The sequence below is a fragment of the Oncorhynchus nerka genome, linkage group LG23 (assembly GCF_034236695.1).
Source record: "Oncorhynchus nerka isolate Pitt River linkage group LG23, Oner_Uvic_2.0, whole genome shotgun sequence".
NCBI lineage: Eukaryota > Metazoa > Chordata > Actinopteri > Salmoniformes > Salmonidae > Oncorhynchus > Oncorhynchus nerka.
In genome coordinates, this window is record NC_088418.1 from 24,783,141 (window position 1) to 24,805,653 (window position 22,513).

General features: G+C 43.3%; 1 protein-coding gene across 1 annotated transcript in view; it reads right to left on the minus strand.

The window, feature by feature from the left end:
• Positions 1-871: 871 nt before the first annotated feature.
• wdr90 (WD repeat domain 90) overlaps positions 872-22,513 on the minus strand; it is an 89,244-nt gene continuing 67,602 nt past the window's right edge. Inside the window, exons 23-42 of the mRNA XM_029629434.2 lie at positions 20,216-20,377; positions 16,687-16,815; positions 16,395-16,528; positions 13,539-13,579; positions 13,247-13,378; positions 12,790-12,978; positions 11,224-11,306; positions 11,018-11,120; positions 8,675-8,796; positions 8,272-8,428; positions 7,940-8,130; positions 7,391-7,559; positions 7,082-7,205; positions 5,188-5,359; positions 4,948-5,070; positions 4,154-4,316; positions 3,767-3,897; positions 3,395-3,538; positions 1,910-2,114; positions 872-1,625 (exon numbers count right to left, since the gene is read on the minus strand). Coding sequence (XP_029485294.2) covers positions 1,468-1,625; positions 1,910-2,114; positions 3,395-3,538; positions 3,767-3,897; positions 4,154-4,316; positions 4,948-5,070; positions 5,188-5,359; positions 7,082-7,205; positions 7,391-7,559; positions 7,940-8,130; positions 8,272-8,428; positions 8,675-8,796; positions 11,018-11,120; positions 11,224-11,306; positions 12,790-12,978; positions 13,247-13,378; positions 13,539-13,579; positions 16,395-16,528; positions 16,687-16,815; positions 20,216-20,377 — 2,832 coding nt within the window. The 3' untranslated portion in view covers positions 872-1,467. The remainder of the gene's footprint in view (positions 1,626-1,909; positions 2,115-3,394; positions 3,539-3,766; positions 3,898-4,153; positions 4,317-4,947; positions 5,071-5,187; positions 5,360-7,081; positions 7,206-7,390; positions 7,560-7,939; positions 8,131-8,271; positions 8,429-8,674; positions 8,797-11,017; positions 11,121-11,223; positions 11,307-12,789; positions 12,979-13,246; positions 13,379-13,538; positions 13,580-16,394; positions 16,529-16,686; positions 16,816-20,215; positions 20,378-22,513) is intronic.

Here is a 22,513-nt window from a genome sequence, read left to right on the forward strand (position 1 = left end):
ATGCATCTATATACATGCAAGCATATCCTTTAGACCAGTGCAGTCATGCCATTGGGTAGCGTCAAATTACAAACAAACAGATATTCTCTCAATCTCTGAGACGCACTCATCTTTATTTCAGGCAACAACAAAAAAACTCGTACAGTTGAAAGGCCCTCCAGTACCATAACTCACCAAGAATCCAGAAGCATAAATTCACTCCCATTACAAAGGCAGTTTGTCGTTTTGTCGATTAACTGTGCGGGCCGTGTAACTGACAAGAGTAGTACTTCAACACGGTCACGCTATTCTCTCTGCAAATGTCTCCCTTTTGTTACTTTTCTCAACACCGTCATCTGAAGAGATTTCATCTTGAAGTAGAAAATGGAAGTCACGATATCAGTTCTTCTCATCGTCATCTCCACCTCCTCTATCAGTGATGGGGGAAAGAGATAAATGGGTAAAAATAAAAAAAATCCAGTCAAAGACATCACAAACATTAAGAGCTTTAGCGTGTCACCCTTACTTCAGGAATACAAAATCAGCCACTTTAAAAGATGCATTCTTCCCTCTCATTTCCCCCCTAAATAAAACAAAAAACACAACTTGCAAAACTATGCATCATCCCAAACCTTGTTGTGTAATCAGAATGACACATTCAATAAACAAAAACAGAATTTCTCAGTACTGGCTAAAACGCACGTCACACAAGATAGTGAGCGATAATGAAGATTCCGGTACATAGCTGTCTAAATACTTGCAATTTAATGCCTCTCCGCCCCCTCAGCTCAACCAAAGTCACAATTTCATTTGATGACATAACATTAGTGGAAATATACTTACCTTGTAATTGCATCACAAAAAACAATCACATTAATGACACAATTTAGGGTTTCATTTGAGGTGACAACCTTTATTGAAATTCCTTTGTTGAAAAAAACAACAATATATACAAGTGTATAACATTGATGGACAAAACATTTTCGTGCATAATTTAGACTGAATGACCGTATTGGCTGATGGACATAGCGCATTATAATTTTAAGAACATAACATGCAAAACAAAAATCACTCCCATGAAGTGTAAAACCACTGAACAGAGACAAAGGAGGCTCTCATATAAATAAAAATGAAATATTTTCTTCAAATATAAAAAAGTAATTTACAGGACTGATAAAAACCTCAGAATTAAAATGACTAAAGTAAACAATTGATCAATTATTCAGTTAGCTTCGTCAGTTAAATTGAGGCACTTGCGTGCGTGAGTATTGAGGACTTTTAATCTACACCCAACCGAGGGTTGATGCAGACAGGAGAGCAGTGTTTCAATTAACCTACATTACCACCACCCAACACCTCATGTCAATCTAGAAATCCATACTAACTAGGACCAATGGTGAAAGCTTGGGTCTATACAGTAGATCACCCTCTGAGTGTCCTTTAATAATATAGTTCACAGTCTACTAATGTATAGTGGTCTACCTTGTTCTAAAGGCCCCGCACCTCCCACAGCAGGATCTCATTGTAGGCAACGGTAAAGAGGAGTTTCCCCGAGGGGGAGAATCGACAGGTCTGCAAAGAGTCACTGTGGTGGAGGAAGTCCTGGAACCTACCGCTGGATGATTTGATGAGCTTCAGCACTCGCTCTGAGAGAGAGAGAGACAAAACACACAGCAGCTTCATGCAACCTATTTACATACATACAGAATGTGTCATTGAGTACAGTACTGTGCAGAGAGACACACATGCTGGTGATTTGTCAAACTGATGCTGTATTGTAAATTCGAAAATACCAAGCAAGCCTGTGCCAAGCTGGTCTGCTTTTGATGGGTTTTTATTGTAGTTTATTTTAATGCTTCATTCCTTGCTAGCAAAAAAAAGTCACATTGTAAAACTGAAATGAGAGAGGTAGAAGAGAAGTGACATGCACCTTTTGAGCCCACCGCTATGAGGCGACCCTTGGAGGAGAGGCTGAAGCACATGGCCCAATGGGACAGGGCAATCTTCTTTATGACCCGTTTCTTGGCCAGGCTGTAGAAGGACAGCTCTCTCTCCACTCCATAGCCTGTGTACACCACCAGGCCAGGGTCTATGGGGCTGAAAGCAGCCAGGCTGGGAGGAAGGCTGTCTGACTCCTGATGAAGACAGAGATAAAGAGAGAGGACTTTTTAAAAACACAGAAATGTTCACGGTAAAACTATTCCATGCTTGCAAGGTTGAGAAAGGTTTTTCAAGTAAAAAACAGCCATTGACTGATATCACGTCTCATCTTGCACTTCACGTCGGGGCCGATTCAGACTTTTTTTTAACCCGTTTTGATTGAAGCTCTTCTCAGTATTTAGTATTCAGACCTACCCTATGCACATGCGCAATGGGGGTTTGCAGGTATGGCTGAATAAATGTAATTCAAATCACAGAAAACACACCCTATTTCCCACAGTGTAGTATAAAATGCTTTGAATTTTTTTAATATACTTTTTTACATTTTATACTTCATTGTGGGAAATGGGGTGGAAATACCTGTCATCTTGATATGCTTACCAGTTTGCTTCCATGACTGGATTCACATTAAGTCTCCAGCGAACAGAAGGAAAAATCATCTAAAACTATTGCTATTTGTATTTTACAATCCCCTTCTCCAAACAGATTACTAATTTACCTAGCTCTTATCAATAGCTCTTATCAATTTGTAAATGAAATTGCATGGAGAGCGGTGTGTTATTTCAAATAATTTCTATTTAAAAAAAATCCACTTGGAACAAACAGGTAAACTAAAACTTATTTATGATTTCCATATCTGTAGACACACCTCTGCCATACCATCAATTTCTGTGATCTAACCCTCAAAGAAATACCTTGCTGGGACATGCATTTCCCCATGCTTAAAAGGTGCAATATGCAGAAATCACACCGCCATTTCTTGGATGATAAAATTCAAATAGTTTGCCTAATTTCAGTTTATGTTGACAAAACAAGCAGTCATTATGTAGAGAATCATTGTACCAGCTAATCCGCTGTGAAATCTATTTTCTATAACCAAAAATATTGTATTTTCATCTGTTTGAAGCTGGTGTACAAAACCGAAATGAAAAGATGAAAAAACGATACTTAAGAATGGGAAGCATAGAAATGACGCACATAGAACAAATCCACCAGTTTTTAGACTCGCTTTCAACGAGAAAGAAAAGTAAGTTATAGATCTGTCAATGTGAATTTGGTTGGGTCGCCTACATATTGCAGCTTTAAGTCCAAGTTCAGAATACATAGAGAGAAAAGCGCATAAAAGGGAATGAAGTTACATTGAATTCCCACTATCCTGAATAAATCCTCACCTGAAAGTGCTTGTCTAACAGACTGATTTCCATGCTATTTATTTTGCGTGCATGTGTGTGTATACCTATGAAGAGAGGTTTACCTCAGGATTGGCAGGGGCTGGAAATGTGAGCCAGTCCAGGAGCTCACACTTGTCCATCATCCAATCAGCTGCCCAAACGCTGACCCGTCTGTCTGCACTGGCAGCCAACCACATCTCGTTTCCTTCAAGCCCAAATTCTTTGTACTGGTGGACAAAATGCATGACGACACAATTCCTTCATGTAGATTCTTAGTAGCTCCTCAAAAACAGTTACACTAGTAACCTCAGAAGACGTCACACAGAAGAAGTATGTTCTAGTCATTCTATGTATACTATAGGATCGGGTCCCCCCTTTTTATTCATTATAATTTGAAAGGCAAAACTGATCCTAGATCTCCACTCCTACTTAGATGTGTGAATATGGGCCCTGACCTGTTTCTTCACACACTGGATGGTAGTGATGGGTGCCCCCTTGTGGTCGCTGATGAGTCTGACAGTAAGCCCGGTTACTGGGCTGCTGACAGCCATCAGGCCGTCCCTCCCAGCAGAGAGGATCACCTGACCTGAGGGTCAGAGGTCACATATAGCCTCCGTTATATAATGTGTATTATTATACATCCCAGTGAAATGACATACAAACGGTGTCCCAACAGAAAGACTGCCATCACATCCTAAACATGAATAGTAAAGCAGAGTCGGCAGTATCCGACTACCAAATTCACACACGAGACAATGTCCACTGGTAGCATTCACAGTGACCTTCCCAAACACACACACACACACACACACACACACACACACACACACACACACACACACCGTTAGCAGAGTACTGGATGGCGGTGACGGCCACAGGGTGCGGGTGCAGCTTGAGTTCCATCTCTGAGGAGGCCAGGCGAAAGATCCTTAGGGTCCCGTCGCTGTACCCCCCCACCACACAGGCACCCCCTTTAGAGGGACTCCAGCACGCACTACCACAGCTCTGACAGACAAGACAGGGGGGAAATCAGGGGTGTAGATATTGACAGTCAAGACTCCTAGGTTTATAACTGGTGCATGATGCGTTGGAGCTTCTCTCTCTCGATGTGGCATGTAGCCTTGTAAGTACCATGTCATAATGGAATTGCTACAGCATGTGATATACAGCCATTTAGCCTGTGTGAGGCGGTAGTTGAAAATAATAGCTCTGTTCATGTCATAGCTCTAATTATAACATGCTTCACAACATTTTGTTGTTTATAAGCGCTTTATAGTATTTGCATTATAATACTTATGGCTGCTGTTACAATGTATTAATGTATACAGGTGTAATCAGGGGTTAAAGCAACAACACAAATCCCATGACTGAAACTTAAGTGGATCTCAGATGGATTGTCTGCTGGCCCAAGTCGTCATGCCCATCATGCTCTTAGGGAAGAGAGGATCATTTTGTACATGTATTAAAACTGAGAGTTTCACCACTTTCAGTCCTTTTCCATTAGAAACAAACAATGACCCATATGAGTGGAAATACGTCACAGCGACTGAACGCATTAACGTTATAAAGTATTTTTTTTGGAATCCACACGGCCATCTTAGCTTTAGGGTTTCCTGTAGTTGTCTTGCAGTCTCACCTGGTTGAGCACCTGAAACTGCACCACCAGTTCGTTGTTGGGGGCCGTCCACACCCTCACACTGCCATCCTCCCCGCACGTGGCAAAGTGGCTCTCGTCTGGGCTGAAAACCACGTCATTTACCTGAACACCGGGGGGAGTGGGTCATTCAATGTACGGATAGAGGCGTCCACAATGAACGCTCATATAGGCTCCAAAAGTCAAACGCATGCACACGCTGGCAAAAACTCTATACTGTACCTTGCTCTTGTGCCCGCTGATGAGGCGGATGCTGGTGTTGTCCACCCAGTTGATGTACCACAGGGTACCCGCCGTGGTGCCCACGATGCCCATGTCCATGACGTCGTCAAAGGCCGCGCTCACCACCGTCCCGTCCAGCATCATCTCCTGCTCCAATAGCACCAGAGCACCTCTGATAGACAGAGGCAAGGACCAATGAGAGTAGACCATTCGATCAAATAAGCCAATTCATTGAATAAGAGTGGTTATCTATATAAAACGTAATAGCCTCACAAGATCGCACTGATGCAATACATGTACACTGAACCAAAACATAAAATGCAAATAAATGGAGTTACAGTTCATACAAGGAAATCAGTCAATTGAAATTAATTAACTAGACCCTAATCTATGGGTTTCACTTGACTAGGAATAGATATGCATCTGTTGGTCACAGATACAGTTCCTTAAAAACAAAGTAGGGCCTTGGATCAGAAAACCAGTCAGTATCTGGTGTGACCACCATTCGCTTCATGCAGTGCGACATCTCCTTTGCATAGAGCTGATCAGGCCGTTGATTGTGGCCTGTGGAATATTGTCCAACTCCTCTTCAATGGCTGTGTGAAGTTGCTTGATATTGGCGGGAACTGGAACATGCTCTCGTACATGTCAATCCAGAGGATCCCAACCATGCTCAATGGGTGACATGTCTTGTGATTATGCAGGCCACGGGAGAACTGGGACATTTCAGCTTCCAGGAATTGTGCACAGATCATTGTGACATGGTGCCGTGCATTATCATACTGAAACATGAAGTGATGGTGGTGGATGAATGGCACGACAACGGGCCTCAGAATCTCGCCACGTATCTCTGTGCATTCAAATTGCCATTGATAAAATGCAGTTGTGTTAGTTGTTCGTAGCTTATGCCTGCCCATACCATAACCCTACCATGGGGCACTCTGTTCACAATGTTGACATCAGCAAACCACTCACCAACACGACCATATAAAACACTGCCTGCCATCTGCCCGGTACAGTTAAAACTGGGATTCATCCGTGAAGAGCACACTTCTCCAGCGTGCCAGTTCCCATCCAAAGTGAGCATTTGCCCATTTAAGTCAGTCACGACACCAAACTGCAGTCAGGTCAAGACCCTGGTGAGGATGATGAGCACGCAGATAAGCTTCCCTGAGACGGTTTCTGACAGTTTGTGCAGAAATTCTTCTGTTGTGTAAACACACAGATGGTTAGTCTCAGACAATCCGGAAGGAGAAAAAGCCAGATGTGGAGGTCCTGGTCTGGCTTGGTTACACGTGGTCTGTTGGGCATACTGCCAAATTCTCTAAAATGACGGATGAGGGTTATGGTAAAGAAATTAACATTAAATTATCTGGCAACAGCTCTGGTGGACATTCCTGCAGTCAGCATGCCAATTGCTCTCTCCCTCAGCACAAGGTGGACCTGTGTAATGATAATGCTGTTTAATCAGCGTATTGATATGCCACGCCTATTTAACAGGGATGTTAGACAGGTGTGACTAACAGGGATGTAAACAACACTTTACATGTTGTATGTTGAAATTGCTCCGACGTATAAGACAAATAAAGTAGAAACATAGAAAAAGCGTACATAGAACAGCTCTACCGCTTCTTAGACTCGCTGTCAATGAGAATGACAGATCTGTGACTACCATTTCTATGTGAATTTGATCAGGTCCCCTCAAAAAGTTACATATTGCAGCATTAACTAAATACCACATTTTCAAGGAATATAAATCAACAGGCCACAGAGATGAATGGGCTTTAAAGACATGTCATGAGAAGATACACTATGTAACATAGGAGGATGAGGGAAAAGGTATGTAAGGAGAAGAATGTGTAGGCTGAGAAGGAGTGTGCGGTGAGCAACAGACCTGTCCTCTGTGTTAGAGGCCTCTCCTCCAGGCCTCATGCCCTGTACTGCTGCCACGCCCCACAGCCTCAGCCTACGAGTGTTACTGCCCGTCAACAGACGGTTCCCCCGACACAGCAGCACTCCTAGGAAAACACACACAAACGTACACCAATACTGTACATACAGACTCACAAACCTATTTTGGAGACGGGTTTATTTGCAAGGATTGTGATATGTGTTTATTTACCAACTTTAGTTGAATGAAGTCTGGATAAGCTTCGGATAAGAGTGCCTGCTATGAGTAACATTTTTTAAAATTGTAACTGACCTATCTCCCCTTGGTCAGCCTCCCAGGTCATGAAGCAACGCTGGGTGTTGCAGTCCCAGGCACACACATGTCCACTGTTGGTGCCCGTGAAGAGGATGGAGTTGGCGTTGTAGCACAGAGCCGTCAGCTCCACGTCACCCACCTCCTCTGGCACACACACTCTCTGCACCTAGAATTTGAATTAGAAAAATGTTATTGTCCACACAACATGGACATTTTTCTTCAAAGTCTATGTTAAAGAAAAACGTTGTTGTCCTCGTTATGTGGAAATATGTCTTCCTATGAGGGAGGACATGTTAAACATACCTGGTGCCGGCCTGATTTTTATCCAAGCAGAGGGGCTCTAGTTAGCTAGACATGCCCAGCCCAAACCAGGCAGGAAATAAGCAGTGTTAAACAAAAAAAGGCTGGTAATTATACCGAAACATATTCCCTAGAAAGCAGGCCAAAAGAGCATAGTTTGGGTCGGTACGATAGTGTAAAAAAAGTATCAGGGCTACCTTCTTAGAAAAACAATTAATTAGAAATTCACTCTAATTCTATTGTTACCTCGAGCTCCACGTCCAGGCCCTGTGTGTGGATGTTGCAGAAGTAGAGTCCATGGCTGCCCACACAGGCCAGCTGGCTGGCTGCAGAGGGGCTGAAGGCCACGTCGTGGAGCGGGCCGGACACACTGACCCTGGACAGCAGCTGGTAGGTCCGGGTGCTCCACAGCGCCACCTCCGGGTCGGTGAAGTCCCCTGCAGGAGGGCGGATTGAAATACCATTAAAAAAACATTTTCTCATCCGTGAGGTAATCATTGATCTGTATGTGACTGAATAAGTGAACGCTATGTAGTGAAACTCTACTCCACTTGTCCTTGAAGGACTGTTCCACTGACCCACAGTGAGGAAGAAGAAATCATCCCTGGAAAAGGACAGGGCCTGCACCGCCCCCTGGTGGTAGGAGATGGTATTACTGCAGGTTCCATCCTGAACATTCCAGATGCAGATGAGGCTCCTGGAGCCACCGCTGCCCCCTGCCGCCGAGGCCACAGTCTGAAAGAGAACAACACACCGTCAGAGACGTGCGATGACTCATAAAATCACATGTCTAGTTTGATCCTTTCTAAGTCACATAAACACTTTAAACAGGATAATTCAGACTTAGCACAACTAGTCACAGAGAGAAACCACATTCAGAAAGTGGTTGAGACGCAGAGAATGCATCATCCTTATTGGCACCAGCACAGTCCACCACCTTCATCATCATCGCTCATGCTAGAGAGGAGACTGGAGGCCTACCTGCGCGTCATTGGTAACAGCCAGACAGGAGATTTCCTCAGTGTGGCCCAGCCAGTGTCTCTGGGAGCCAGTGTGTAGGTTCTCCACCACCACCACACAACCACAGGAGTAGGCAAACAGACCTGCAATCAGTCAACACAACTAGGGCTGTGGCGGAATTTTGTCAGCCGGTGATTGTCAAGCAAATAACTGTCGGTCTCATGGTAATTGACAGTTAATTAATACAAACACATCTCGTGGCATCCACACATAGCCTAAAATACATTTCAAAAAGTCTAATAAAGCCATGTAATATAGCCTACACCTTCACAATAAATCCATTATTTATTTTAGACAGGTCTAAAGAAGCATGGTATAAAAGAAAATGTAGTCCATTTCAGAAGAAAATAATTGCATACTCTTGAGTTCTCCTTAGGTTAGATCCTAATGTGGCTGTGGGCTACACTAGTTAATTTAGCAGACAAGATTTGTGGCTGTGGCATTATTTTGTAAAATGAAGAATACAATTGAACAAAGCTGAATAAAATATTAATATTTTCTCCAAACGATGAGGGAGTGTGCACATTTGACTATTCTGTGTTAAGCGTTAAGTTAATTTATAGTTATTAATGTAACTTTAGTGGTTCTGTAAACTTTGGGCTATATGTTTTGATTTTTAATACATTGTAAGGCTGCATGAGACTAATGATGATTTGAAGAAAGTCGCTTGAAAGGCATGAGCTGTTTTTTTTTTGCACAGGCTGTACACACCAATAGTCTCTCACAATTTGACAAGCATTTGATGATGCCTCGAATTTCATGGTGACATCCCCTTTGTGGTCCTAATGCACCATTAAAAGAAAACCATGCCTTTTGAAGCCCAGAGTGCTGCGTTGTGCCCTTCTCCCTGAGTGTGCTGCGCAATCCGAAACATCTCTCACTCACACGGCTCTCTGTTACGTGATCGAGTCTTTCTCATAGGCTACAAGTGAAGACGGACACATCGGGGACGCAACTGTGCGAGTCATTATCCAATTCTGAGGTGCATATTGGAGACAACGGATGAACTGTCCACATTTAATTTGTCAGCCAACAAGATGAGTAGGCCTAACGAACAGCAAAAGCACTAGCCTATGTCAATCTACTATCCCCACAAAAGTCGATCAATTCTATTCTGTGTGAGAAATAAATATTCCAAACATAGTCTGGGACAGTTGTGGGATGCGATAGATTCCAAATTAATACAACCACTTGCATCAAAAAAACTTTTTTTATGCAATGTGGCAGATCAGAATGTTTAGCTTAAAATGTTGATTAACTATTAGACTATTTCTTCACATTATAAGCGCACATGGTAGTAGGCATTAAGCGCGAATGTTCCATTTGCGGAAAACACCATTATCAAGTGACTGCAAACGCGATTATGCATGTAATGCTTTTATTATAAAGGTGCATTTTTATGGTGAAAATGATCTTCCCCAAACTTTAACTTAACGCGCTGCGTATGTACGCCAGTTAAGCTCTACACCCCTTGTAAAGCAGATCGATGTGCTTAATTTTAAGAAGTTATTAGGCCACTTCAGTTGTGATACAAACCTTAAAACGCAATGAAATAGCCTATAGAAATGTTGCGCAACATGATCTCATGGGTTCACATGAAGTGTTTGATTAGATTTTCGAAGACATTTGCATTGATGTCAGACTGATTAGAGGAACAGTAGAGTGCAGAGTACCAGGCAGTTAGCAAGTTTGGTAGGCTACTAATGACCATCAGCAGCATCAGAGCTTGGAGAAGCCTAAATGCCGTGACTAAAACAGTCACGTGGAATTAGACTGCGTTCATGACTCGTGACCGCCAGTGTGGCGGTAATACGGTCACCGCAACAGCACTAAACAAAACCACATAACCACCACACAATCACAGGAGCACGGAAACAGACCTGCACTCAGTCAACTTTCAAGTTTTAATGTCACGTGGACAAGAAACATAACATGCCTTTCTTGCAAGCTCCAAACTCAACAATCAATATCAATGTAGTACTATTAATAACATAAGATAGAACAAAAACACAAGAGAAATAAAAATAAAGACACGAGAAAGTAAGAAGCTATATACAGGAAAGTACACAACTACCACACAACCACAGCAGTATACAAACAGACCTGGAATCAGTCAACACAACCACATAAGATAAACAAACAGCGATGAAACTGTAAATAAGAAGGAAAGAGACAAGGGGTCGGGTCATACATGCTTACGCCAAGTCTTACAGTGCATTATAACTTGCATCATAATATTTTCTGTATTCTATCAGTATATTTTAGTCAGCCAATGAAATCAGTTGAACAAGTGCAAGGTTTTACCTGTTTCTGGATTCCACACCATGTTGGCCCGCCCATTGCCATTGTAACCAATTACTGCCTTCAGACTCAGGCCCTCTTCGCCCAGTTCAGGAGTTGCAGTACTCTGAGATGGAGACAAGCAGACAGAATAATTGGAAAGCCTTAATAAATGCAGGCTTCCTTATTTCTCAATGACAGGACTTGAGCTGGCGAGAGGTGCTCTCTACCTGGTCGAGGGTGGAGGTTTTGAAACGTGGGGTGAAGTGCTTGTAGCAGTCGGGACGCACTGGCTTCTCCACCTTCAAATAATCTGTATAACATACAACAAAGTAACATACAACACACATACATACATATATACACATACATATATAGCGCATTCGGAAAGTATTCAGACCCTTTTACTTTCTCCACATTTTGTTACGTTACAGCCTTATTCTAAAATGGATTTAAAAAATAATAATCTTCAATCTACACAAAATACCCCATAATGTCAAAGCAAAAATGTGTTTTTAGAAATGTTTGCTAATTTATTATTATTAAAAGCAGAAATACCTTATTCAGACCCTTTGCTATGGGACTCGAAATTGAGCTCACGTGCATCCTGTTTCCATTGATCATCCCATACCATCCCTACAGTGAAGCATTGTGGTGGCAGCATCATGCTGTGGGGATATTTTTCAGCGGCATGGACTGAGAGACCAGTAAGGATCGAGAGAAAGATGTACAGAGAGATCATTGATGAAAACCTGCTACAGAGTGCTCAGGACCTCGGACTGGGGCAAAGGTTCACCTCCAACAGGACAACGACCCTAAGCACACATCCAAGATAATGCAGGAGAGCTTCAGGACAAGTCCCTGAATGTCCTTGAGTGGCCCAGCCAGAGTCCTGACTTGAACCCAATTGAACATCTCTGCAGAGATCTGAATATAGCTGAGCAGCGGCGTTCCCGACTGACTGCAGGAATGTCCAACAGAGCTGTTGCCGGATAATTTAATGTTAATTTCTCTACCATAAGCCGCCTCCAACGTAATTGTTATAGAATTTGGCAGTACATCCAACCAGCCTCACAAACGCAGAACACGTGTAGCCACGCCAGCCCAGGACCTCCACATCCGGCTCCTTCACCTACTGTCTGAGGGGGGTGCTGAGGAGTATTTGTGTCTGTAAATGAAGCCCTTTTGTGGGGAAAAAACTCATTCTGGTTGGCTGGACCTGGCTTCCCAGTGGGTGGAACTGGTGACCAAGTGGGTGGACCTATGCCCTCTCAAGCCCACCCATTGAAGCATCCCTGTCCAGTCATGTGAAATCCATAGATTAGGGCCTAATGAATGCATTTAAAATGGACTGATTTCCTTCTATGAACTGTAACTCAGTAAAATCTTTGAAATTGTTTGCGTTTATATTTTTGTTCAGTATGTACAGTACCAGTCAAACGTTTGGACACACCTACTCATTCAAGGGGTTCTCTTTATTTGGACTCTTTTCTACATTGTATAATAATAGTGAAGACTTCAAAACTATGAAATAACACATGGAATGTAGTGTGCAAAGCTGTCATCAAGGCAGAAGAAGAATCTCAAATATAAATATATTTTTATAAACATTTTTTGGTTACTACATGATTCCATATGTGTTATTTCATAGTTTTGATGTCTTCAATTTTATTCTACAATGTAGAAAATAGTACAAATAAAGAAAACCCCTTGAATGAGTAGGTGTCCACACTTTTGACTGGTACTACATGCATGATGATTATCTTTGCCACTGAATTTATAAATAAATAATTTACCATTGTCTGCTGCTCTCTTCAGACTAGACTTCAGGGTTGATGAGTCTCCGCCTGCTGCCATCTCAGTGACTTTGAGAAAGGAGCCAGACGGAGGGCGAGGGGAGGGGCCTGCCAGGGGGGCAGGGAGGGGGGCAGCGCGGGGAAGAACCTCGTCAATGTCCTCCTCACACAGAGACAGGTGGCTCAGAGCTTAAAAAGGAAAGAGGGAGACACAGGAGAAGGGCAAAGTGGGGGAGAACATGATACTTTCGGTCGGTTGTAAAACAATACCTTGCTCCTTATCTTTGCAGAAAGTCATAAGAAAAATGGTGGAAACCCATTGGCGGGCTAGGTGGAACGATCACCATAGTTTTTTGCACACTTTTCCAGGGGTTGGTGCTAGGGGTAATTTTACAAGGGTGAGAGATAAAAACAAAGCGTAAAAAAAGTGAATGGAAAAAGGAGCAGCGATTCTCACCTTGTCCAATCTGGTCTATGGAGCTGATGTCCAAACAGGGCAGAGGTGAGGTGGGAAGGGGCGCTGTCCGTCGAGGCATTCCATTGGATAGCAGCCTACCGTTGACCTCTGACTCTGAATGACCTTTAAGGGCTACAGTAGAACCCCCAAATTCTGAATATCTATTGATAGCCAGAACTAGAAGACTTACTTCTTTCTGTACATGGTCATCTATTTACTGGCAACCTTTTCAAATATGATGTGAATGACATAGAAAGAAATGATGATTCATCATCTCTGTTTTTGTATTTACCTGGTTTAGGAGGGGAAACAGAGGCTGCCTTTGGTGGTGAACTGTGAGAGAAAAATTAAAACTGATAAATTACACACAGATGCATGAATACATACATTACATTTACATTTAAGTCATTTAGCAGACGCTCTTATCCAGAGCGACTTACAAATTGGTGCTTTCACCTTATGACATCCAGTGGAACAGCCACTTTACAATAGTGCATCTAGGTCTTTTAAGGGGGGTGAGAAGGATTACTTTATCCTATCCTAGGTATTCCTTAAAGAGGTGGGGTTTCAGGTGTCTCCGGAAGGTGGTGATTGACTCCGCTGTCCTGGCGTCGTGAGGGAGTTTGTTCCACCATTGGGGGGCCAGAGCAGCGAACAGTTTTGACTGGGCTGAGCGGGAACTGTACTTCCTCAGTGGTAGGGAGGCGAGCAGGCCAGAGGTGGATGAACGCAGTGCCCTTGTTTGGGTGTAGGGCCTGATCAGAACCAGGAGGTACTGAGGTGCCGTTCCCCTCACAGCTCCGTAGGCAAGCACCATGGTCTTGTAGCGGATGCGAGCTTCAACTGGAAGCCAGTGGAGAGAGCGGAGGAGCGGGGTGACGTGAGAGAACTTGGGAAGGTTGAACACCAGACGGGCTGCGGCGTTCTGGATGAGTTGTAGGGGTTTAATGGCACAGGCAGGGAGCCCAGCCAACAGCGAGTTGCAGTAATCCAGACGGGAGATGACAAGTGCCTGGATTAGGACCTGCGCCGCTTCCTGTGTGAGGCAGGGTCATACTCTGCGGATGTTGTAGAGCAGGGGTCCCCAAACTTTTTCCTGTGAGGGCCACATAACTTTTCCCTTCTCTGATGGGGGGCCGGTGTCAGTTTGTAACAGAAAAAGTGTGACGATCGTAGGGGAGCTTAAAAAATGTATTGTTTTCCAGAAAGCCACACATAACCAAATAACCCTTTCCAGGTTCTTTACAGAAAAAAAGTCAGGAAACAAATAACAACACTATTAATGAAATAAATAATAACTAAATAACCCTCTCTGAGTTCTTCACAGAAAAAACAGGAAATAAATAATAACTAAATAACTCTCTCTGGGTTCTTCATAGAAAAAAAAGCCATGGAACATTAACTTTCTGTCGTGCCATGCACAATCTTAACAGATAAAAGTTCAGCTCAGTTGTCAGAGCAGAATCTCTCTAACACATATGAGCAGTCTCTTAAAGTTCTTGTGTTCCTTCCTTATAATCCTTTTGTAGGTTCCAGTAGGCTTGTAGACACCGCTGTTTGCAGCTCTCTCTCATCAACTTCCCTGTGAAAACCACAAAAGAAGCAGGTTGAGAAACTGAACTAAGTGATACAGCACCTACACAGCACAATACATTTCACTACCAGTATGGTTGTAAAGATGGATTTTATCCCAGTAGATTTTATTATGATTATATTTGTTTATGCTCAGAATGACTCATTCAAGTCAGAAAAGTGAGCTTACCTATGTATGTTCATCAGTGTGAACTGTGGGCCTGCATCTGGCTGGTGAGAAGTTGAATATCAGGTTCCATTCTAGTTACAGCCAGTCTCAAGCACTGATGCAAATGTTCATCTGTCAATCTTGATCTCATCGGGGTTTTCAGCAGTTTCATGCGAGAAAAGGTTTTCTCGCAGATATACGTGCTGCCAAAAACTGTGGACATTTTCATTGCGTGTTTTTTGATGTTTGGATATGTGTCATTTGGGAGGGCGGCATAGAAGTCAATGAGACTGTTGGGCTTGAATGCGTCTTTCAGAACATCACAGTTCTGTAACTCAGCCAACTCAAACTGATATGAAGGCTGGGAATAAAAATGAGCAGTTGCGCTGTGTCTTGCACGTCCGTGCTCTCATCCAGTGCTAATGAAAAAAAGTCAAATTCTTTCGTCTTCTGCTGCAGCTGGGCATATACATTACTCCCGATTTCTTCAACGCGTCTGGTGATTGTACTCGCCGACAGACTTACGGCATTAAATGCATCTTTCTTCTCGGGACACACCTCCTCCGCGACAGCATCCATACATTTCTTAACAAACTCTCCGTCAGTGAAAGGCTATCAGTTTAGCAACCCGAAAGCTGGCCCGAACGGATGCCTGGTTCAGCTGAGCTTGGCGTACAAATGTATTCTGCTGAGATAGTAGTCCACTTTTTAGCTTTGAGAGTTTGTCTGCTCGTATTTGGCCTTGCAAGCTATCGTACTTGTCTTTGTGACAGGATTCATAGTGTCGGCGAAGATTGTATTCTTTGAATACCGCCACCGTCTCTTGACAGATGAGACAAACAGCCTTTTCTTTGCATTGAACAAAAAAAAAATTGTTTGTGCACTGCAGGTTAAATACCCTGCATTCTGAATCAATTTTTCTCTTACCTAACCTTTTCGCCATTATTCCGTTCTCTCTTTGACAGGGCCGGGCCTAGGATTTTTTTTCTGGAGGACAAATAGGAAAAAAATTCGATAGTGTCTCTGGTATTGTTCAGAGGGCCGGGCCAAATGTGCTGACGGGCCGTATCCGGCCCGCGGGCCGTAGTTTGGTGACCACTGTTGTAGAGCATGAACCTACAGGAACGGGCCACCGCCTTGATGTTAGTTGAGAACGACAGGGTGTTGTCCAGGATCACGCCAAGGTTCTTAGCGCTCTGGGAGGAGGACACGATGGAGTTGTCAACCGTGATGGCGAGATCATGGAACGGGCAGTCCTTCCCCGGGAGGAAGAGCAGCTCCGTCTTGCCGAGGTTCAGCTTGAGCTTGAATACAACCTACGTATACAATTTACAACAGTACAGTAATGCAATACCACTGTGGAGAATTCTTTGGGAGACATGACAGACAGACAGGCAAGACTCTCACCGTCTGTCAGTTCCAGTCTCCGGAGGGTGGGCCAGGAAGTCCCAGAAGAAGATGGCGTCTCCTACTGAGACCACAGCCATCTGGTCTGGGGCGAAGTTCACCTGGCGAATAGGCTGGCTGTGGCCTATGAACATCTGGGATGGAATAGCGTCTTCAAATCAACACATTTCAAATGAATAACGTCACAACTTTTAAAAACTACTTGAAATCTGGTAAGATCACAATACTGAAATCCATAAATTGCTAATACAAAATGCCGGTTGGCATGGTAACCGAACCCAATCAACTTTACCTGCGAGTTGACATGCAGCTGCATGCTGTAATCCCACACCTTCACAGCATTGTGTCCTGCTGTCAGTAAGAAACGTCCATCCTCACTCACAGCCAGAGAGGAACACTGGTGCTTGTGTACCTTAGACACCTGGCAGGGATACCATACACAAAACACTGAAGAACTACACCAAAACAACGTAGATATATTAAAGTACCTTGATTAATAAATTTAAAAAATGAACACCCACGCTTTTCTTTTCTCACTAGCTCTGACTTTGCTGATAAGTTGCTTTGTTGAGGAAATGGTTTACTTACTATGATCGTGATATATGGTTGTCTCACCGAGCTGCCTTATTAAGACGAATGCACTAACTAAGTCCCTCTAGTTAAGAGCATCAGCTAAATGACTAAAATGTATAAACATCTCTTTAGGAAAGTCAGTGGCAAAGACAATCTGCACCTTCATTACAACACACATCACTGTATTATGCACATCAACATTGTCACACACAAACACACTATATACACAAAAGTATGTGGACACCCCTTCAAAATTTGTGGATTTGACTATATCAGCCACACCCGTTGCTGACAGGTGTATAAAATTGAACACAGTCATGCAATCTCCATAGACAAACATTGGCAGTTGAATGGCCTTACTGAAGAGCTTAGTGACTTCCAACAAATTAAATTTCTGCCCTGCTAGAGCTGTCCCGGTCAAATGTAAGTGCGGTTATTGTGAAGTGGAAATGTCTGGGAGCAACAACAGCTCACCTGCAAAGTGGTAGGCCACACAAGCTCACAGAACGGGGCCGCCGAGTGTTGGAAAAAATTGTCTGTCCTCGGTTGCAACACTCACTACCAAGTTCCAAACAGCCTCTGGAAGCAAAGTCAGCATAAGAACTGTTCGTCGGAAATGGGTTTCCGTGGCCGAGCAGCCACACAAAAACCTAAGATCACTAAGCGCAATGCCAAGCGTCGGCTAGAGTGGTGTAAAGCTCGCTGCTATTGGACTCTGGGGCAGCGGAAATGCATTCTCGGGAGTGATGAATCACGCTTCACCATCTGGCAGTGCGACGGATGAATCTGGGTTTGGATGATGCCAGGAAAACACTACCTGCCCCAATGCATAGTGCCAACTGTAAAGTTTGGTGGAGGAGGAATAATGGTCTGTGGCTGTTATTCATAGTTTGGGCTAGGCCCCTTAGTTCAAGTGAAAGGAAAATGTAACACTACAGCATACAATGACATTCTAGATCAGTGGTCACCAAACTACGGCCCGCGGGCCGGATACGGCCCGTCAGCACATTTGGCCCGGCCCTCTGAACAATACCAGAGACGCTATCGAATTTTTTTCCTATTTGGCCTCCAGAAAAAAAATCCTAGGCCCGGCCCTGTCAAAGAGAGAACGGAATAATGGCGAAAAGGTTAGGTAAGAGAAAAATTGATTCAGAATGCAGGGTATTTAACCTGCAGTGGACAAACGATTTTTTTTTTGTTCATTGCAAAGAAAAGGCTGTTTGTCTCATCTGTCAAGAGACTGTGGCGGTATTCAAAGAATACAATCTTCGCCGACACTATGAATCCCGTCACAAAGACAAGTACGATAGCTTGCAAGGCCAAATACGAGCAGACAAACTCTCAAAGCTAAAAAGTGGACTACTATCTCAGCAGAATACATTTGTACGCCAAGCTCAGCTGAACCAGGCATCCGTTCGGGCCAGCTTTCGGGTTGCTAAACTGATAGCCTTTCACTGACGGAGAGTTTGTTAAGAAATGTATGGATGCTGTCGCGGAGGAGGTGTGTCCCGAGAAGAAAGATGCATTTAATGCCGTAAGTCTGTCGGCGAGTACAATCACCAGACGCGTTGAAGAAATCGGGAGTAATGTATATGCCCAGCTGCAGCAGAAGACGAAAGAATTTGACTTTTTTTCATTAGCACTGGATGAGAGCACGGACGTGCAAGACACAGCGCAACTGCTCATTTTTATTCCCAGCCTTCATATCAGTTTGAGTTGGCTGAGTTACAGAACTGTGATGTTCTGAAAGACGCATTCAAGCCCAACAGTCTCATTGACTTCTATGCCGCCCTCCCAAACGACACATATCCAAACATCAAAAAACACGCAATGAAAATGTCCACAGTTTTTGGCAGCACGTATATCTGCGAGAAAACCTTTTCTCGCATGAAACTGCTGAAAACCCCGATGAGATCAAGATTGACAGATGAACATTTGCATCAGTGCTTGAGACTGGCTGTAACTAGAATGGAACCTGATATTCAACTTCTCACCAGCCAGATGCAGGCCCACAGTTCACACTGATGAACATACATAGGTAAGCTCACTTTTCTGACTTGAATGAGTCATTCTGAGCATAAACAAATATAATCATAATAAAATCTACTGGGATAAAATCCATCTTTACAACCATACTGGTAGTGAAATGTATTGTGCTGTGTAGGTGCTGTATCACTTAGTTCAGTTTCTCAACCTGCTTCTTTTGTGGTTTTCACAGGGAAGTTGATGAAAGAGAGCTGCAAACAGCGGTGTCTACAAGCCTACTGGAACCTACAAAAGGATTATAAGGAAGGAACACAAGAACTTTAAGAGACTGCTCATATGTGTTAGAGAGATTCTGCTCTGACAACTGAGCTGAACTTTTATCTGTTAAGATTGTGCATGGCACGACAGAAAGTTAATGTTCCATGGCTTTTTTTTCTATGAAGAACCCAGAGAGAGTTATTTAGTTATTATTTATTTCCTGTTTTTTCTGTGAAGAACTCAGAGAGGGTTATTTAGTTATTATTTATTTCATTAATAGTGTTATTATTTGTTTCCTGACTTTTTTTCTGTAAAGAACCTGGAAAGGGTTATTTGGTTATGTGTGGCTTTCTGGAAAACAATACATTTTTTAAGCTCCCCTACGATCGTCACACTTTTTCTGTTACAAACTGACACCGGCCCCCCATCAGAGAAGGGAAAAGTTATGTGGCCCTCACAGGAAAAAGTTTGGGGACCCCTGTTCTAGATGATTCTGTGCTTCCAACTTTGTGGTAACAGTTTGCGGAAGGCCCTTTCCTGTTTCAGCATGACAATGCCCCCCCCCATGACAAAGCACAAAGTGAGGTCCATATAGAAATGATTTGTCGAGATCAGTGTGGAAGAACTTGACTGGCCTGCACAGAGCCCTGACCTCAACCCCATTGAACACCTTTGGGATGAATTTGAACGGCGACTGAGAGCCAGGCTTAATTGCCCAACATCAGTGCCCGACCTCACTAATGCTCTCGTGGCTGAATGGAAGCAAGGCACACGCAGCAATGTTCCAACATCTAGTGGAAAGCCTTCCCAGAAGAGTGGAGGCTGTTATAGCAGCAAACGGGGGACCAACTCCATATTAATGCCCATGATTATAGAATGAGATGTTCGACGAGCAGGTGTCCCCACACACTACAAAAGTATCTCCCACACTAAAACGTAGACACACACACACACACACACACACCTCAAAAACAGAGAGACGGCATGCATATCAGTACCACTACCTCTCTGAGCAGTCGTCCGGTGTTCGCGCTAATCCACAGGATCTTGTTGGCGGAGGTGGTGACCAGTAGGTGTCCGGTGGAGGCCGGGGAGAAGCACACCTTCAAGGCCGAGTCTAGAGTGGTGCTCTCCACATCCAGGATACTCACGTCCACACGCAGCAGCTGGGTGATGCAAAGTAGAGCATCGTGTTACCTCGGCTCAGATACACATCCGAACTTGTTCAAATCGAATTCTAAATTGTCACATGCTTCGTAAACAACAGGTAAAGACTAACAATGAAATGCTTACTTTCTCAACAATGCAAAGAGCAAGAAAATATACAGATAATAGAAAAGTAGAACACATAATAAGTTATAATAAATACACAATGAGTAACGATAACTTGGCTATATATATATATATATATATATATATATATATATATATATATATAGGAATCCAGTAGCGAGTTGATGAAGGGTAATTGAGGTAGATATGTACATTTAACATATACAGTAGAAGTCTGAAGTTTACATACACCTTAGCCAAATACATTTGAACTCAGTTTTTCACAATTCCTGACATTTAATCCTAGTAACAATTCCCTGTCTTAGGTCAGTTGAAATTCACCACTTTATTTTAAGAATGTGAAATGTCAGAATAATAGCAGAGATTATGATTTATTTCAGCTTTTATTTCTTTCATCACATTCCCAGTGGGTCAGAAGTTTACATACACTCAATTTGTATTTGGTAGCATTGCCTTTAAATTGTTTAACTAGGGTCAAATGTTTCAGGTAGCCTTCCACAAGCTTCCCACAATAAGTTGGGTGAGTTTTGGCCCATTCCTCCTGACAGAGCTGATGTAACTGAGTCAGGTTTGTAGGCCTCCTTACTTGCACACGTTTTTTCAGTTCTGCCCACATATTTTCGATAGGATTGAGGTCAGGGCTTTGTGATGGCCACTCCAATACCTTGACTTCGTTGTCCTTAAGCCATTTTGCCACAACTTTGGAAGTATGCTTGGGGTCATTGTCCATTTGGAAGACCCATTTGCAACTAAGCTTTTACTTCCTGACTGATGTCTTGAGATGTTGCTTCAATGTATCCACCTAATTGTCCTTCCTCATAATGCCAGCTATATTGTGAAGTGCACCAGTCCCTCCTGCAGCAAAGCACCCCCACATGTAAACTTCCGACTTCAACTGTAACTATGAATAAAGTGTCAGATAATAAACAGTAGCAGCAGTGTACAGTGAGGGACAAAAGTATTTGATCCCCTGCCGATTTTGTACGTTTGCCTACTGACAAAGAAATGATCAGTCTAATTTTAATGGTAGGTTTATTTGAACAGCGAGACACAGAATAACAACCAAAAAATCCAGAAAAACGCATGTCAAAAATGTTATAAATTGATTTGCATTTTAATGAGGGAAATAAGCATTTGACCCCCTCTCAATCAGAAAGATTTCTGGCTCCCAGGTGTCTTCTATACAGGTAACGAGCTGAGATTAGGAGCACACTCTTAAAGGGAGTGCTCCTAATCTCAGTTTGTTACCTGTATAAAAGACACCTGTCCACAGAAGCAATCAATCAATCAGATTTCAAACTCTCCACCATGGCCAAGACCAAAGAGCTCTCCAAGGATGTCAGGTACAAGATTGTAGACCTACACAAGGCTGGAATGAGCTACAAAACCATTGCCAAGCAGCTTGGTGAGAAGGTAACAACAGTTGGTGCGATTATTCGCAAATGGAAGAAACACAAACAAACTGTCAATCTCCCTCGACCTGGGGCTCCATGCAAGATCTCACCTTGTGGACTTGCAATGATCATGAGAACGGTGAGGAATCAGCCCAGAACTACACAGGATGATCTTGTCAATGATCTCAAGGCAGCTGGGACCATAGTCACCAAGAACACAATTGGTAACACACTACGCCGTGAAGGACTGAAATCCTGCTGCACCCGCGAGGTCCCCCTGCTCAAGAAAGCACATATACATGCCCTTCTGAAGTTTGCCAATGAACATCTGAATGATTCAGATGACAACTGGGTGAAAGTGTTGTGGTCAGAGACCAAAATGGAGCTCTTTGGCATCAGTTCAACTCACCGTGTTTGGAGGAGGAGGAATGCTGCCTATGACCCCAACATCACCATCCCCACCGTCAAACATGGAGGTGGAAACATTATGCTTTGGGGGTATTTTTCTGCTAAGGGGACAGGACAACTTCACCGCATCAAAGGGATGATGGACGGGGCCATGTACCGTCAAATCTTGGGTGAGAACCTTCTTCCCTCAGCCAGGGCATTGACAAT